The following is a 16,751-nucleotide window of genomic DNA, read 5'->3' on the forward strand; positions in this document are numbered from 1 at the left end:
TTCACAAAGACGGTTGTAGGATAGTTGAGGCAAGTACAATACCAACATTTAAAAGACATTTGGACAGGTACTGGGATAGGAAATGGTTAGAGGGATATAGGCTAGGTACAGGTAAATGGGATTGGCTTGGTGAGAATGGACAAGTTGGGCTGAAGGGCCTGTTTCTGTGCTATTTATCTCCATGACTAAGACTGAAAGACAGAAAGTGAGGAGGCGAGGAAAACTGAATTGACTGGAGAAAGAAATGAATGGGGATAAAGTGGAAACAGAAAATATTTTTTGTAATAGTCTCTGGAGATGCAATGCGGAAACTGGCCCTTTGGCCCACCGAGTCCACGCTGACCAGCGATCACCCCATACACTAGCACTATCCTACATACTATGGGCAATTTACAATTTACAGAAGCCAATTAACCTAGAAACCTGTACGTCTTCGGGGTATGGGAGGAATCTGGAGCACCCGGAAAAACCCACGTGGTCTCAGAGAGAACGTACAACTCTGCACAGAACGCACCCATAGTCAGGATCGACCCCGGGTCTCTGGCACTGTGAGGCAGCAACTCTACAGCTGCACCACTGTGTCTACACTGCGCCTCTTAGATTCATACAGCACGGAAACAAGCATTTCAGCCCAAAATGCCACATGTAAGCTGGTCCCATTTGCCCGCATTTGGCCCATATCCCTCTAGGCCTTTCCTACCCATCATGTTGTCACGAAAATAATTGTCCAGCTGCATTCCTTTAATTTCTTTATGCAAAGATGCACTTCAGATGATTATCTGTTCATCCTGAGGAAATCAGATCTACCAGTAACACATCAAAGTTCCAATCTATAAGTCCTAGAATTGGTGGGATTGTTTGTTAATGATCAGTGACGGCGCTATCAGGAACATTTGCAGCATTCTCCTTTACGTGACATATCCGGGAAGTATAAAGTTCCATTTTATACAGTTCCACCATCAGTTTTTGTTTGCTTGACCCCCCCCCCCCCCCCCCCTCCACCTTCCCCAACTCTTCCTCTCTCCACAGCTGCTGCCTGACCTGCTGAGCCTTTTTACCTTTTTACCATTCTGTTTTGGTTTCGTGATATATCCACACTAAATTTAAACTTGATGTTGCCAATTAGATTTGAAGCAGTCACTGTGAAAATCTTCCACAAATTCTTTCCTCTTTTTGGCGGTATCTGATAACATTCACCGGAGAACAGCTTGTTGCTGAGATACAGGTTGCCGTGGTGATCTGGTCTTCCTGGCCCGATGCTTAAATTTTGGGTGATTTACTGAAAGCACGATTACTTTCCCTCAGTTCACTGTGAGGGAGGCATGGATGGAGGGAGGGGTGGGAAGTGGGGGAAGTCTTGGGTCATATCTCCAGGTTTCTATTGCCCCGGCACTCCCCAACACTTGATCTGTGCTTCCTGCAGTACCGGCTTGCAGTGAATAATTTAAGTGTAACACATTCCTAGACTATCATTTAATGCTGGGAGGTGGTTTTCATGCAGTTGATATCCTGAAAACCAGCTGTGACTATGGAGTGATTTTTTGATGCATGCCTGCAGTGCCTTGATGTCAGTATGGATTATTGTACTGGCACACAGTAATGAAGTCACTCACCTATGTGCAGTGCTGATGGCACATAGAGTCATAGTCGTTCAGCCATTCATAGTCATAAAGCCATTCATAGTGTCACACATCACTGAAACAGGCTCTTCAGCCCAACACATCCATACTGACCAAGACACCCAATCCAATCTAGTTTCATTGATGCTTTGGCCCCTATTCCTCTAAACCTTTCCTATCCTAGAACCTGTCCAAATGTCTTTTAAATGTTGTTATAGTACCTGCCTCAACTACCTCCTCTGGCAGTTCGTTCCATATCCCCACCATCCTCTGTGTGAAAAAAGTTGCCGCTCAGATTCCTATTCAATCTGTCCCCTCTCATTTTAAACCTATGCCTGCTATTTCTTGATTCCCCAACTCTGGGTAAAATACTCCATTCTACATTTCTCATTATATTATGCACCTCTATAACATCACCCCTCAGCCTCCTGTGCTCCAAGGAATAAGGTTCTAGTCTGTCCAACCTCTCCCTTGAGCCCAGCCATGTCCAGCACAGCATGAAATAGAAACTCCCCCCCCCCCCCACTCCACCCCCCGTCTCCCTACTTTCAGTCCAGTGCCATCCTGCAACCCCCGCTGCCGTCGGCTCCTTCCACCGCTGCTCCGTACAGGGAATGGACAGGCGATGGTTCACATCAAGTCTGAGAAAGGGTCCTAACCCAAAATGTAATCTGTCCATTCCCTCCGCAGATGCTGCCTGACCTGTTGAGTTCATGATTAAGTTTTATTCCAGATTGCAGCATCTGCAGTGCCTTGCGTCTCCAAGGTCCATTTAACATGTTTGCTGTGGCATAGAATGGACATAGCATAATTTTAAAGTAAGGCACAAGAGATTTTGGAGAGTATCTGAGGGACATCGTTTCCACCAGAGGTTGATTGCAAGCTAAACATGTAGCCTGAGGCAGGAGCTCTTACAACGTTTAACAAATATCTGGATGTGCTCTTTGGTTGTCAAGGCACAGAAGAGGAGAGACCAGGCTCCAGTTAAATGTAGAGACAAGAGGCTGCACACCCTGGAATCTTGAGCAAAAAACAGACTGCTGCAGGAACTCAGTGGATCAGGCAGCATCTGTGGATGAAGAAGGATCCCGACTTGAAACGTTGTCTGATCATTTCCCTCCACCAATGCTGCCTGACCTGAGTTCCCAGTTAAATGGGATTAGTACAGATGGGTTGTTGATTATCAACATGGTTACGGAGGGCTGAAAGGTATTTTTCTGTGTCTTTACGACTCTAACTTTGGGCCGTTAATTGAACTGTGGAGGATCATTAAACGTTGCCATGTAGAGGTTCCATATGGCACCATTCTATCATGTAACTTTCATAGAGTTGGTGGGAATGGGTGATCGATGGTCTGTGTGGACTCTATGGGCGGAAGGGCCTGTGTCCATGCTGTATCTCTATACTGAACTAAATTAAACTATGTCACCTTATTGTTTGAAAGGCAAAGCTGAATAAATATCTGAGGACTTTGACTATTTCCACTTTTTTGCAATGTTTCCTTTGTAGCAGTGTGTTCCATATATTTCTCCTCCATTGTGCAAACAACTTGCCCTGTTGATATAGTTGTTCCTGAGGGATGGATAAAACAAGAGCATTGATTTAATTCAAAATATGTGTTGCAATGTGTGGAACACTACTCCCTCTGGTGGCTATTGAGTAACATCTTGTGCCAACACCTTGTGACTGCTACTGATGGTTCCGAGAGACTTGGTCATAGTCATAGAGTCGTACTGCATGGAGACAGGCCCTACCCTAATGTCCATGTTGACCAAGATGCCCCATCTACACTAGTCCCACCTGCCCACATTTTTCCATATCCCTCTAAACCTTTCCTATCCATGTGCCTGTCCAAATATCTCTTAAATGCTACTTATCTGCCTCATATACCTCATCTGGCAGCTTGTTCCCAGAGTGAAAATGTTGCCCCTCAGGTTCCCCCTTTCACCTTCTATCCATAACCAGTGGCGTAGCGTGGGGGGGGGGGGGGCCAGAGGGGCGGTTGCCCCGGGCGCTAAATTTTTAGGGGCGCAAGAAAATTGTTGGATAAAAAAAAATTATAAAATGGCAAAAAACTTTGTTCTAAAGGCACGCTGCACCTCTTTGGCAGCCTTCCCCGGAATTATTGTAATAAAATGTCGGGTCAAGTGGCCACCGCCGCCGGAACGTGCCCCAGCTCCGAGTTCTGGTCGCCGCTGTCCCAGCTCCGAGGCCAGGCCGCCGCTGTCGCTGCCGCTGCCGCCGTCCCAGCCGCTGCCGCTGCCGTCCCAGCTCTGATGCCGTGTGGCCGCTGCCGCTGCCCCCGCTCCGAGGCCAGGCTGTCGCTGTCCCCGCTCCGAGGCCAGGTCGCCGCTGCCGCCGCCCCAAATCCGAGGCCAGGCCGCCGCTGTCGCTGCCGCTGCCGCCGTCCCAGCCGCTGCCGCCGCCGTCCCAGCTCTGATGCCGGGCGGCCGCTGCCGCTGTCAAAGCCGCCGCTGCCGCTGCCCAACTCCGAGGCCGCCAACTCCACCATTAGGCCTCGGCGCAGGCGGAGACGGGGGATACGACAAAAGAAGTCGCATCCCCCGAAGGAAGAGACCAAAACGTGTTCCCCCCCTCACATACACAACATAATAAACCAAAAATCAACTAAACAGGACAAAAGAACAACACAAAAAAAGAAGAATAAACCAGACAGACTGCAGGCGAGCCGCAGCTGCTAAGGCAGCGCCGCCATCTTTTTGTTAGGTTGAGAAAATAAATGCAAAACTTGGATTTATAACAGCTCATGGGCCATGGCTAGCCGCTAATGAGGAGGCGCAATATTTTAAACTGCCCCGGGCGCTCAAAACCCACCCTGCGCCACTGTCCATAACCTTTGGCTCTTGATTCCCCTTGAGTTCCTTAGCCTGGGTAAAAACTGCATTCACCCTGCTTGTTCTCCTGATGATTTTTACAGCTTCCTGCTCTCCAAAGAATAAACCCTTAGCCTACTCAACCCCTCCCTTTAATTCAAGCCTATGAGTCCTGGCAACAACCTCATAAACCTTTCCATTGAAAGAAAGAAAATACATGTGCATTTCTGATTTATGTCCTTAGATGTGCATGCGTGGTAACAGAGCAGGTATTTTAACAGATTACTAGTCTGTAGCTCTTGATTAACGATTGAAGACTTTAGTTCAAATCTACCATGCACTCTGAGAAGTGAATTAAATACATATATCTTCAGGAAGGACGTAGAGGCTTTGTGAGAGTGCAGAAGAAGTTTACCAGAATGCTGCCTGAATTAGAGAGTAATAGCTAACAGGAGAGGTTGGACTTTTTCTCCAAAGCGCGTTTTCTCCGGAGCATTGGTTGATGAGGGGAGACCTGATAGATGTATCTTCACAGCCATTGCAGGTGCCGATCACTCTCTCTGCAAAAGACTTACCCAACCTATCTCCTTTAAACGTCCTTTAAAGATTCTGACTGTCTACCTTATCTATGCCTCTCAGGATTTTGTAAACTTCCATCAGGTCTGCCCGCAACCTCCGGCGTCCAGAGAAAACAATCCAAATTTGACCAACCTCTCCCTGTAGCTAATACCCTGTAACCCAGGCATCATTCTGGTAAACGTCCTCTGCAACCGTTCTAAAGTCTTCACATCCTTCCTGTAACAGGGCAACCAGAACTGCACACAATACTTCAAATGTGACCTGACCAAAGTCTTTGTACATCTCAGTTCAGTTTAGTTTATTGCCACGTGTACTGAGGTACAGTGAAAAGCTTTTGTTGCGTGCTAACCAGTCAGCAGAAAGACAATACATGATTACAGTCGATTCATTTACAGAGTATAGATTGAAATGTTGCTGTAGGAATAGAGAGTGTAGAGCGATTGTAATACTAGTTTATAGATCTGCTACCACGCAAAGTCACCTGGGGTGGGCGCCTTCTTGAAAGCACCTTCATTAACGATGTTGAAAAGATTCCTGAATGAATGTGGAACTCGAACTGAATTGTGCCCTGTCTCCATACAATGGGCAATCCATTTTACAGTAGTAATTCTAAATGTTGCACTTTGATGCTTACTGGAAATATCTGTGCAGCATTGTGCATCGATGGCACAGTTGCAAGGAAGCACATGTTGGAATTAGCTGACGTGTATTTCTCATGTTAAAAGTTCATCTGAGGTGGCTGTCGAGTAAGTGGGAGAGAGAACCAGAGTTCATGCTGTCTTGTTTCTCCACAGCTGCAGACCTGCAGCCACGCTTGACCTTCCACCCATCACTGACCATTAAGGAAGGCTACCTCCACAAACGCAAAGCTGAAGATGTCAACCTTGTTACTCGCTTCACCTTTAAAAAGCGCTACTTCTGGCTCAGCAGTGAAAGCCTATCGTATGCCAAGTCTTCCGATTGGCAGGTAAGAGGGGAAGAGCTGTTACAATAATAAAATGTGATTCACACATTTCATGGGTGGCACAGCGGTAGACCACCAAAGACCCAGGTTCGATCCTAATTATGGGTGCTCTCTGTAGGGAGTTTGTACGTTCTCCCTGTGACCACGTGGGTTTTCTCTGAGTCCTCTGGTTTCCTCCACATTCCAAAGATGTACGGGTTTGTAGGTTAATTGGCTTAGGTAAATATTGCAAATTGTCCCTAGTGTGTAGGGTAGTGGTAGTGTTTGGGGTGATTGTTGGTTAGTGCGGACTCGAAGGGCCAAAGGGCCTGTTTCCATGCCATTAGGCCATTAGGCCTATCGAGTCTAGTCAACTATTCAATCATGGCTAATCTATCTTTCCCTCTCAACCCCATTCTCCTGCCTTTTCCCTGTAACCTTTGACACCTTTGCTAATTAAAAACCTATCAATCTTCACTTTACAAATACCCAATGACTTTGCCGCCACAGCAGTCCGTGGCAACGAATGCCACAGATTCACCATCTTCTCGCTAGGAAATTCCTCCTCATCTCCTTTCTCCTGGTGCTTTTATTCAGAGGCTGTGCCCTCTGGTCCTAGATTCTCCCACTACTGGAAACATCCTCTCCACATCCACTCTATCCAGGCCTATCGCTATTTGGTAAGATCCAATGAGGTCCCCCTTCATCCCCTAAACTCCAACCTGTACGGGCCCAGTGCCATCAAATGCTCATCATATATTAACCCATTCATCCCCGGGGTCATTCTCGTAAACCTCTTCTGGACCTTCTCCAAAGCCAGTACATCCTCGGATATGAGGTGCAAACTACTCACACTATACATATCTCGCAGTGCCCGGAGATGACTTAAAAATAAAACTCAGAGGAAAGGGTGGTGGGCACTTTGAATAAAATGCATAAAATAATCCAAACTGTTCCACTTACAGATTTACAACTCAATGGTAAAAACCATTGAACGGTGCTGGTCCAAATTGAGTTACTAGATTGCATCATAGCTTACTGCTATTTAATTACACAGAAGCAGCTGCAGCCATGCTAAGTGCACAGAGTTGTATCATCACACTTCAATTTGGAGCTGGCTGAGCGATAAACTAAAAATAAAATAGCATAATTTATCCATCTGCAGAAGTAAATAGCAGTTGAAAATAACAATAGGTTGGAATTACTCTTAAGTATTGGCCCAGCGGTAGAGTTGCTTCCTTACAGCGCCAGAAAACCAGGTTTGACCCTGACCACGGGATGCTGTCTGTATGAGTTTGTACATTCTCCCTGTGACTGCGTTGGTTTTCTCCGGGTGCTCCGGTTTCAAAGACGTGCAGGTTTGTAGGTTAATAGGCATCAATAAAATTGTAAATTGACCCGAGTGTGTAGAGTAGTGTTAGTGTACAGGATGATTGCTGGTTGGCATGGACTCAGTGGGACAAAGGGCCTGTTTTCACATTGTATCTCTAAAGTCTAAAGTCTATTGTGGATAGGAAAGGTTTAGAGGGATATGGGTCAAATGCAGGCAGGTGGGGCATCTTGGTCAGCATGGACAAGTTGGGCTGAAGGGTCAATAGCTCTACCCTTTATATGCATGGCAGTGACTTGACTCTCCCATATTAACGGGTACTGATTGGGAACCTTTGTTCGAAGGAGATAGTCATCACACAATGTCTCCGAAAGCCGTGACAGTCGACTTTTGGAGATCCTTGCCCAGCTTGTTTTTCATTATATGGAGATATTTATTTCAGCCATTTGTATGAATCAATCACAACTCGGAAAGTTATCGTATATGATATAAAACCTAAGTGCCTCCAGAGAAACAAAGCTTCTGATGAGCTTGAACACGAAGACAGGGATTATTTGTTATCTTCAAACGTTCCCCTCTGATATAACCGTAGATTTAAGATATAGGGGTTGGTGATCCAATAAAGAATGTTGCCTAGTGTGAAGGGAGTGGATGAGAAAATGGGATAAGATAGAACCAGTGAGAACAGGTGATCGATGGTCAGCATGGACTCGGTCAGCCAAAGGGCCTATTTCTATGCTGTAGATACAGCATAGACTCTAAACTAAGCTAATCTGAAAATTGTTCTGGCGACCGTCCACATTGAAAATTTTCGTAACACAAAGCCGCATCATCTGCACACGCGCCAAGAAATGCAAGTTGAGAATAAAATTTAAATTGACCCATAAATTCCAAGAATGCAGAATTCTATTCCGTATCATATCACAGTTGTTTTTAGTGAAATGTGAATGTGTGAACTTCCATTAGTCAAACAGTTACGCTGAGGGTTGCCAACTTTCTCACTCCCAAATAAGGGAAAAAAGGTCAAAATAAGGGACAAATTTCCAACGGCAATTCGTTGACCGACTTGGCTGTGGCTGGGTGAATGATGAGTTGGCCCGGGTGCTGGACTACATGCAAAGCCCAGCCGGCGGGCCAGCTGAGGAGTTTTGGCCCTGGCCGCGCAACGTCGCGTGTAAAGTCCGGCAATCCAACCAACTCATGAACCGATGATCAGCCATGAGAAGGAGGGGTGGTGGTGTCGGCGGTAAGCGAAGGTCCAAAGGTTGGACAGTTGGCCGGGCTGCTGACCGATGGGACCACGGGCAAGGTGCTGCTGCTGCACTAGGTCGGGACGGGTGAGGTGGGACCGGACGCGGCGCTCCAAACCGAAAGGCCCCTCGACCCGAGCAGTAGCAGTCAAATACGGGACAAGGGCGGTCCCATATGGGACAAACCAATTTAGCCCAATATACGGGACGTCCCGGCTAATACGAGACAGTTGGCAACCTGACCCCTATTGTGGCGACTTCATTCGCAGAGCCGGCAATTGTGACTTTGAACAATTTGCTGAAGATTTGTCTGCGAGATTTTTCTCCTTCCAGGAAGTGTCAGTTGCATTTGGATTGAGTATACAAACATTCAATACTGTTTACATACATTGCTCAAGTTCCCCCTTCCCCACCCCCATTCCCCTCCCACCTATATCCCTCCTCCTGGCTCGACATTTCACTCATCTCATCTACTCTCCACCCTTTTGTCTCCTTTGTCACTTACTCCATCCATCTGCTAAAAGCTCCCCTCACCTGTATCCCTGTATCCATCTATCACTTGCCAGGCTTTGTCCAACCCCCACCTCTCTTCCAGCTTTCTCTCCCTGAGTACAATCAGTCTGAAGAAGGGTTCTGACCTGAAACACCACCCATCCTTGTTCTCCAGAGATGCTTCCTGACCCACTGAGTTACTCCAGCACTCTGCAGTACACCAGAGACTCAATGTGACTCTCATCGTAATTATTTTCTAATTTGTTTCATCTGATGTCTGAGTTTTTGTGAGACTATGCCAGTTCCCAGCCTGGATTAGGTGTGAGCTGATGATTTGGGATCCTTGCATTCACACAGGTCTCTGCTCTGTTTCCTGTCTGTGTGTTGTGCGTCAGGTGAAATCTTCCATTCCAGTGCAGCGTGTTTGTGCCGTCGAGCGGGTGGATGAGAATGCTTTCCAGCAGCTCCACATGATGCAGGTCATCACACAAGACAATGAGGCACAGCTCCACATAATGTACATCCAGTGCAAGGTAAACCCATGGACACCCTCTCTGTTACTTCATTAATGCCCGCATTATCTAAAGCATCGTGCAGTTATCCCATGCGGTCTGTAACACCTGCTATGGACACTATCAGAGATGATGTGCCAAATCAAGAGTGTTTCATTGTAAAATGTACCAACAATAGAACAATGTCAACAATTTAATTGCATACGACAATTAAACATTCTTGGGTCCTGGGTCATATGTCTGAAGTCTTGAGACTTGAGACGTGGGTCTTGGGTTTTGAGTCTTGGCTCTTGAGTCTTGTCTTGAGTCTTGTGTCTTAAGTCTTATGGGCCTGTCCCACTTAGGCGATTTTTCAGCGCACTGCAGGCGACTGTCAGAGCGGCACACACACACACACACACACACACACACACACACACACACACACACACACACACACACACACACACACACACACACACACACACACACACACACACACACACACACACACACACACACACACACACACACACACACCGCAAAGGCAGGGGCCAGGGCAAGCGGGGAGAGCGCTGTCTGAAATTCACACGGTGCAAAACCAAGGTGATACAAACACACACTGCGATTAACAAGATTGGTGGTGTAATTAAGGCTGGTGCTGTAATTAAGACGGCTAGCAGTCCTTTAATAGAGGGGGGGCGGGGGAGGAAAAGGGGGAGAAGAGGGAGGGGGGGAGAAGTTGGGAAGAAGGAGCGGAGACAACTTTTAAGAAGCCAGACAACTTTTAATAAGCCAGAGATAGTGTGTGTGCACTAGTGGCGGCGCGGCTCTGGCTGCAGCGGCTCTCCGGCAGTCCTGTTTGTTTTGTGTTTTTTGGGTTGTTTATTTTCGTTTTGGTTAGTCTAGTTTTGGTTTTTAGTTTGTGTTTTTTTGGGGGGGGGGGTTGAAACGGGGCTTGCTGTCTCTCCCTGCGGGGGGATGCGACTTTTTGTCGTATTCCCCTTCTCTGCCTCCGTCTGCGCTGAGGCCTAATGGCGGAGCTGGCGACCTCGAGGCTCAGGAGGCAGAGCCCGCCAGGACTCGCACTGAGCTCGCTCCCGTGAGGACGCCCCGGCTCGGGGCTGGAACAGGGCTTTCGTGAGGGGCTGTGACGGCCGGCCCGAGGAAGGAATGGTGCTCCCGTCGGAGTGGCCGAGCTCGGGGAGGTACGGCGTTCCCAGCCCGAGGGAGGAGCGGCGCCCGGTCGGGGCGGCCCAGCCCGAGGGAGGAGCGGTGCCCGGTCGGGGCGGCCCAGCCCGAGGGAGAAGCGGCGCCCGGTCGGGGCGGCCCAGCCCGAGGGAGGAGCGGTGCCCAGTCGGGGCGGCCCAGCCCGAGGGAGGAGCGGCGCCCAGTCGGGGAGGCCTGGCGCGAGGGAGGAGCGGCGGCCTGGCGCGAGGCTGAGACGGTGGCAGTACTCACGTGAGGGCGATCCGGCCCGGGGCTGGAACGATGCTCCGGGGGCTGGGACGGCAGTTCTGGTGGCGGTGGCCTGAGAACGGGGTTCGGCCGCGGGCCAGCGGCTGCGTCAGCAGGTCTGGTGAGCGGCAGCTTCGACTACCCCGGGCCGCGGTGTTTGAGCCGCGGGACAGGTTTTAACATCGCCCGGGGGGTATCGCCTCAGCGCAGAAGGAGAAGAGGAGGGAAGAGACTGCAGACCTAAGACTTTTGCCTCCATCACAGTGAGGAGATGTTGGGTGGACTCACTGTGGTGGATGTTAATATGTGTTTATTGTTGTTTTTTTTATTGTATTGTATTGTATGTATGACTGCTTCAATTTCGTTCAGACTTCGGTCTGGATGACAATAAAAGGCTATCCTATCCTATACACAGCTGTGAAGTTCGGTGGACATTGAACATTACCGGTCGGTTATCCTTGGTTCTGAAAACTCCTGCTTGTATTTTGTTTCCCCAATGAGCCAATGAAAATGACCGGTCAGCAAGGCGATTAACTAAAACTACCTACGACTACCTACGACTACCAACAACTACATGGCGACTCCACTTCAACTGCACCTACGACTACAGGATTATCGATTATCTCCATGGCGACCAATTTTTGGTCGCAGAAAATTTTTCAACAAGTTGAAAAATTTGCGGCGACCATACTGAGGCCGCGACTAGTTCCCAGAATGCGGGAACTCCTCGCGACCATGAAGGAGACTCACCAGCGAACATGTGGCGACCTTGTGGCGAGCGCAGAGTCTCCTGCACTCGCCTAAAAAGTCGCCTAAGTGGGACAGGCCCATTAGAGTCTTGAGTATTGAGTCTTGGGTCTTGGTTCTTGATTCTTGGGTCTAATTCTTGACTCTTGACTTAATCAAGCTTTGTGTCAACATGGCACTGAACTGCTGCTCAATGAGATGGTTTTCATTAGACATGGGCAATCCCACAAGCTGAAACCATTGTTTTTAAATTGCTGCCTGATTGACATAAGGAAATTGCCAAGTCTTTTGAATGCTTACTACTGAACTTGCACATTATCTCTTCTAGAACGTGAATGAACTGAATCAGTGGCTATCGGCTATCAGGAAAGCCAGTCTCTACAATCAACATATGCTTCCTTCCTTCCATCCAGGTTCTTATAGAAGTAACCGGTGGACATGTTGTCTGCACACAGAAAGGACCGGTACGCCTGCAACCCCCCTACCCCTCCCCCTCCCCCTCTCCCTCCCCGCTTTAAAATAAATGTAGGAAGGCAGTGTCAGTCAAGAGAAAGATAATCACCTGAGTGAAAACGTGACCAGATTCAGAAAAAATCCCATTAAATCAATCACCTAAACACATTTTTGAACTTTGGGAGATTTAATGTTTCTCAATGTTGAATCATTTAGAAAAGCATTCGGGATTTTCTCATACTTTTTTCATCACTAAATTATCTCAATATATCCTGTATGAATTGCATATTGTAATACACTAAAATAGTAAGATTAAATGAGAACTTACCAGTTTGAAGTTTGATCTGTATTTTATGAGGAGTTACGATGAGGGATTACGTGAAGAACCCACTCAGTGCGCAGGCGCGGCATACTTCCAAGCAGCGGTGTGGAATCACAGATAGACACAGTTATTTGAAGTAAACATAGTAAAGACAAGGAGACATCAGTTTATTAGTTTGATCCATATAATGAGGGTGGGAGCGGAGGGCACGTAATCCCTCATCGTAACTCCTCATAAAATACAGATCAAACTTCAAACTGGTAAATTCTCGTTTAATCTTACTATTTTACTTCGGAGTCACGTGAGTGACTACATGAAGACTTCAAAGCTCTGTGATTTCAAACCGTGTAACAGTTTTATTTCACTCACTGCCGAAGTTCTTGAGGGAGGAAGTGTTATCGTAATCAACCAAAGAATCTGTTTGTAGAAAAACACAATGGTATTTTTTAACAATAACAACAAATAATTAAATTGCTCCCCTGGGCTTAAATTAAATATTTGCAGTCCGTAAATCTTTGCTGCAAATAGAACAGGTTTTGCCAACGGCTTATTATAAAATTTCTGAATGGTCTTTCCCCCCCCCCCCCCCACCATCCTGCTGTAGCCAGGATGTGGTCTATAGGCATGTCCATTCTTTTAGCCTTCGACGTGGATGCTGCCCTGGTGGAATAAAATTTGTACATGTTAGTGTTTTATCCCAGCAGTTTTTAGCACCTGCTTGAGCCATCTCGCAATGGTTTGGCTTGTCACCCGACCATAAGGTTTTTTATGACTGACCCACAAGGCTTTTCATCTCCCTCAAATATTTTGGTTGTGTCTATGTAGGATAGTAGGTGGGTCATGGCACATAACCGTGGTTCTGGTGGGTAAGCCTGGAATTCCACGACTGGATTAGGTGTTCCTGGTCTGCTCTGTTTGATCAGTCGCTGGATAACGACAGATCTGGTCTGGAGCTGTGATCAAGTTGTCCAGTCGCAATAGGTGTAGTGACTGGACCCTCTGTGCAGATACAAGTGCCATCAACATGCGTGTTTTGAGCATAGATTGTTCCAGGTTAAGGGGTCTGGCTGGTGGTCATCCCCTGAGGTATGTCAGGACCACACTGACATCCCATGTATGGGTGTACCTTGGTCTAGGGGGTTAGAGTTGTAAATACCCTTCATTAGTTTGACCACCAGCGGGTGGGACCCCATGGCCTGTTGTCCTGGAGCTGGTTTTAAACAGACAGGCATGGCACTTCTAGCCGTGTTGATGGCTCTGTAGCTGAGTCCTTCATCGTGGTGAAGGTTCGCCAGGAATTCCAGTACGTTGGTAACTGTAACGGTTGAGTAGGTGGTCCCTTTATCCAAGCAGTACTTCTCCCATTTCTTGATGCTGGACAAGTGCTGTTTTTTAGTGGATGTTCGAAGGGATGCTGACATGGTGTCGATGGTTTGTTCTGATAATCCCAGTCCCAGGAGTGGTTCAGAATCTGCAACCCAGGAGTTTGATTTTCATGGCACGGGTGGCTTGTGCCCGACACTGGGTGTAAATAACTCTGGGTCACTGGGGATACCATCGGAGTTTCAACAACCATGTCATGGAGTTTTGGGAACCATGGCTGTGTAGGCCAGTCGGGTACTATCAAAATACCTGAAGCAGAGTCCATTTGTATTGTGCGTAGTCCCCAACTGATGAGGCAGCAGGGAGGAACTGCATAGAAGAAGAATTTCCCCAATCCAGCGCGAACGCATCTACCGCTGCTGCCTCAGGGTCTGGTTCCCAAGCGACATACATAGGTATCTGGTGATTTAGCCTTGATGCAAATAAATCGATATCTGGCGTGCCATATTGCATGATAACTTTTGCAAATTATTTGGGGTTTAACATCCATTGTCATTAAATTTACGTGACCTGGTGTCTGCCACTGTATTTAGCTTACCTGGCAGGTAAGTTACTGATAGCCAAATATGTCTTTCGACACACCATTGCCAAATTGTGTTGACCAACTTGTCGCATGATACCGATTTTATGCCGCCCATATGGTTAACGTAGGCCACCACCGTAGTGTTATCTATTTGTGTCCGTACATGCAAGTGATGCATATTTGTGCATATGCTTTTAAACCGTAAATTTATGCCAAACATTTTTTGCCCACCACTGTAGTTATGATATTGCTTCAGTGGGTGACTTCAATGACACAATCATAATGACCTGTATGTCGTTCTGGTGCCTGTACCTTTGCTCTTTGTAAGTTTTGACAGTGCAAAGGTCTGAATTGTGTAGCCAGAAATGCTGCTACCATATTCCCAATTACTCTGTTACTTGTCGAATAGTTGGGAGTACGTGGACCATTAAATTGTTGCATGATTGTGCCAATTCAACTGTTTTGTCTCTTGGCAAAGTTACAGTCACGTAGCCTGAATTAATTGTGAAGCCCAAGTTGTGCATGATTGTGGATGGCTTCAACTTAGATTTATCTGGATGTAAGACAATCCCAGGGTTTCGAATAACTGTTTGGTAGCTGATACAGCTAACATAGTCAATTCCATGGTCTTGCCTATTTCCCATTGCCATAGCTACCCCATCCAGGTAAATTTCAGGTATCTGCGATGATCCTTGTGAATGGTACTAAATAGTAAACATCTTTAAGATCAATGCTTGCCATGAAGTATCCTTTGGAAATTAGTTGTTTGGCAGTAACAACCGTTTCCATTTTGAAATGTATATACTTAACAAACATATTTAGTGAAGTTAAGTCAATGATGATGCGACATCCACCATCTTTTTGGGTTTAGTGACGAATATATGATACGAATTCCAAATTAGTCTCACCAGTACAGCTTGTCCCTCTTGTTTCTTTAATGGAGAGGGAAATACCCTCTGGGGTAAATGTTGAACTGGTGGCAATTTTTCTAGTATGAAATTTATTTTGTATCCACTAAAGCCATTGAGTATATACTGATCACTTGTGATAGACTCTCGCTTCTTAAAACAGGTGTAATCTCCCCCCTGTTAGTATTAAGCCCCTTTTTTCTATACGTTGGTAGGAACCAGACCCACCTACCACCATGGTTATGGGTATTCTTCTGTTTCCTGCTGGTCCAACGAGTCTTGCACGTTGTCTGACGTGGTGGTGGTGTTGGGGGGTGGCGCATTTTCCATGGGGCCTGCTCTGGGGCCTGGCCTGAACGGCTTACGGGAGGCATGCAGGCCCCGAGCTTTCACCAGTACCATGAGGTGGACCCTCCTGGTGGACGCGTTAGAGGTACTGCTGACTGGTTTACGTGTGGTGCTCATTCCAGGCCCTGCCCTCTTGCGCCGATATTTTGGACACTTCGTCCAGTTTTTTAGGCTTGGTTTGGTAACTTAGCCAGACAGCAGGATCTGTGGTTGTGAGGTCGGCGTTCTCACAGTCCTGTAAAAAAATTTGAGTTGAGGGCAGGTTTTATAACTTCCTGAGAAGTTGCGGAGCACTGCGAACAGTAGGTCAGGTGTTTTGCCATACTACCGTGACCCTCTGGAAGAGCATGCGAAAATGATAGCCGACGTCAGGGATATCAAATTCATTTTTTGATTTTTAGCTTTTATTTTTTTTTTTAAAAGCGATGCTCAATGTACCCTCAATGGGGTGGCCACTTTGAGTAAATGCAATTTAGGGGAAGCGTGATGAAATCCAACGCCTCATGACTACCTGTCTTGGAGATTTTTGAAAGAACAAGTAGTAAGCTGGCCATCAGTTGAGACTGAAAAGCCATCTCGCTAGTGGTGGAGCCACATAGCGGCCACACCCAGCAGCTCTTCCTGATCCTGTACCTCTAGCATACTCCCGATGTTGTTCAGCCAGCGACCCCTCTTCATGACCAGCCCAGCCACTGGTCACCCCAAAGCTAACCACAATAAGGAGGAAGCGATGGGCAGTGCCTAGGCACTGTGGAGGGTATGCCTGAACCCCCAGCGAGACTGCCCCTCACGTAGCGTGTCTCGCAGGAGCTCCTGCTCCAGGAGCCGCTCCAGCGGCTCAGGCGGCTGTCTCTCTCCCTGCGGGTGGAGAGACGTCCCCTCCGACAAGTCGGAAGCCACCGGCCGGATGCCTCTTGGGATGGCTGAACATCCAGCCCGCAGCTCAGGCACTAGCGGGACTGGGCTCGGCGCGGTGATGGGGAAAGCGGAGCGCCCGGTAATTGTTCCTACCGCCTTCTTCTAGAGCTTTTGTGCCTTGTAGTAGCGAGAGCGCCCCTCAAGCAACGCGTC

At 47.5% G+C, this 16,751-nt stretch overlaps 1 protein-coding gene across 2 annotated transcripts in view; it reads left to right on the plus strand.

The window, feature by feature from the left end:
• The window catches only part of rasal1 (RAS protein activator like 1), a 140,643-nt gene that overhangs the window by 116,744 nt on the left and 7,148 nt on the right, over positions 1-16,751 (plus strand). For both annotated transcript variants that reach the window (XM_033043341.1, XM_033043342.1), the window contains 3 exons: positions 5,827-5,999; positions 9,443-9,580; positions 12,072-12,207. In XM_033043341.1, the coding sequence (XP_032899232.1) occupies positions 5,827-5,999; positions 9,443-9,580; positions 12,072-12,207 (447 nt within the window). The remainder of the gene's footprint in view (positions 1-5,826; positions 6,000-9,442; positions 9,581-12,071; positions 12,208-16,751) is intronic.

This window comes from Amblyraja radiata, chromosome 25, assembly GCF_010909765.2.
Source record: "Amblyraja radiata isolate CabotCenter1 chromosome 25, sAmbRad1.1.pri, whole genome shotgun sequence".
NCBI classification, from domain to species: Eukaryota; Metazoa; Chordata; class Chondrichthyes; order Rajiformes; family Rajidae; genus Amblyraja; species Amblyraja radiata.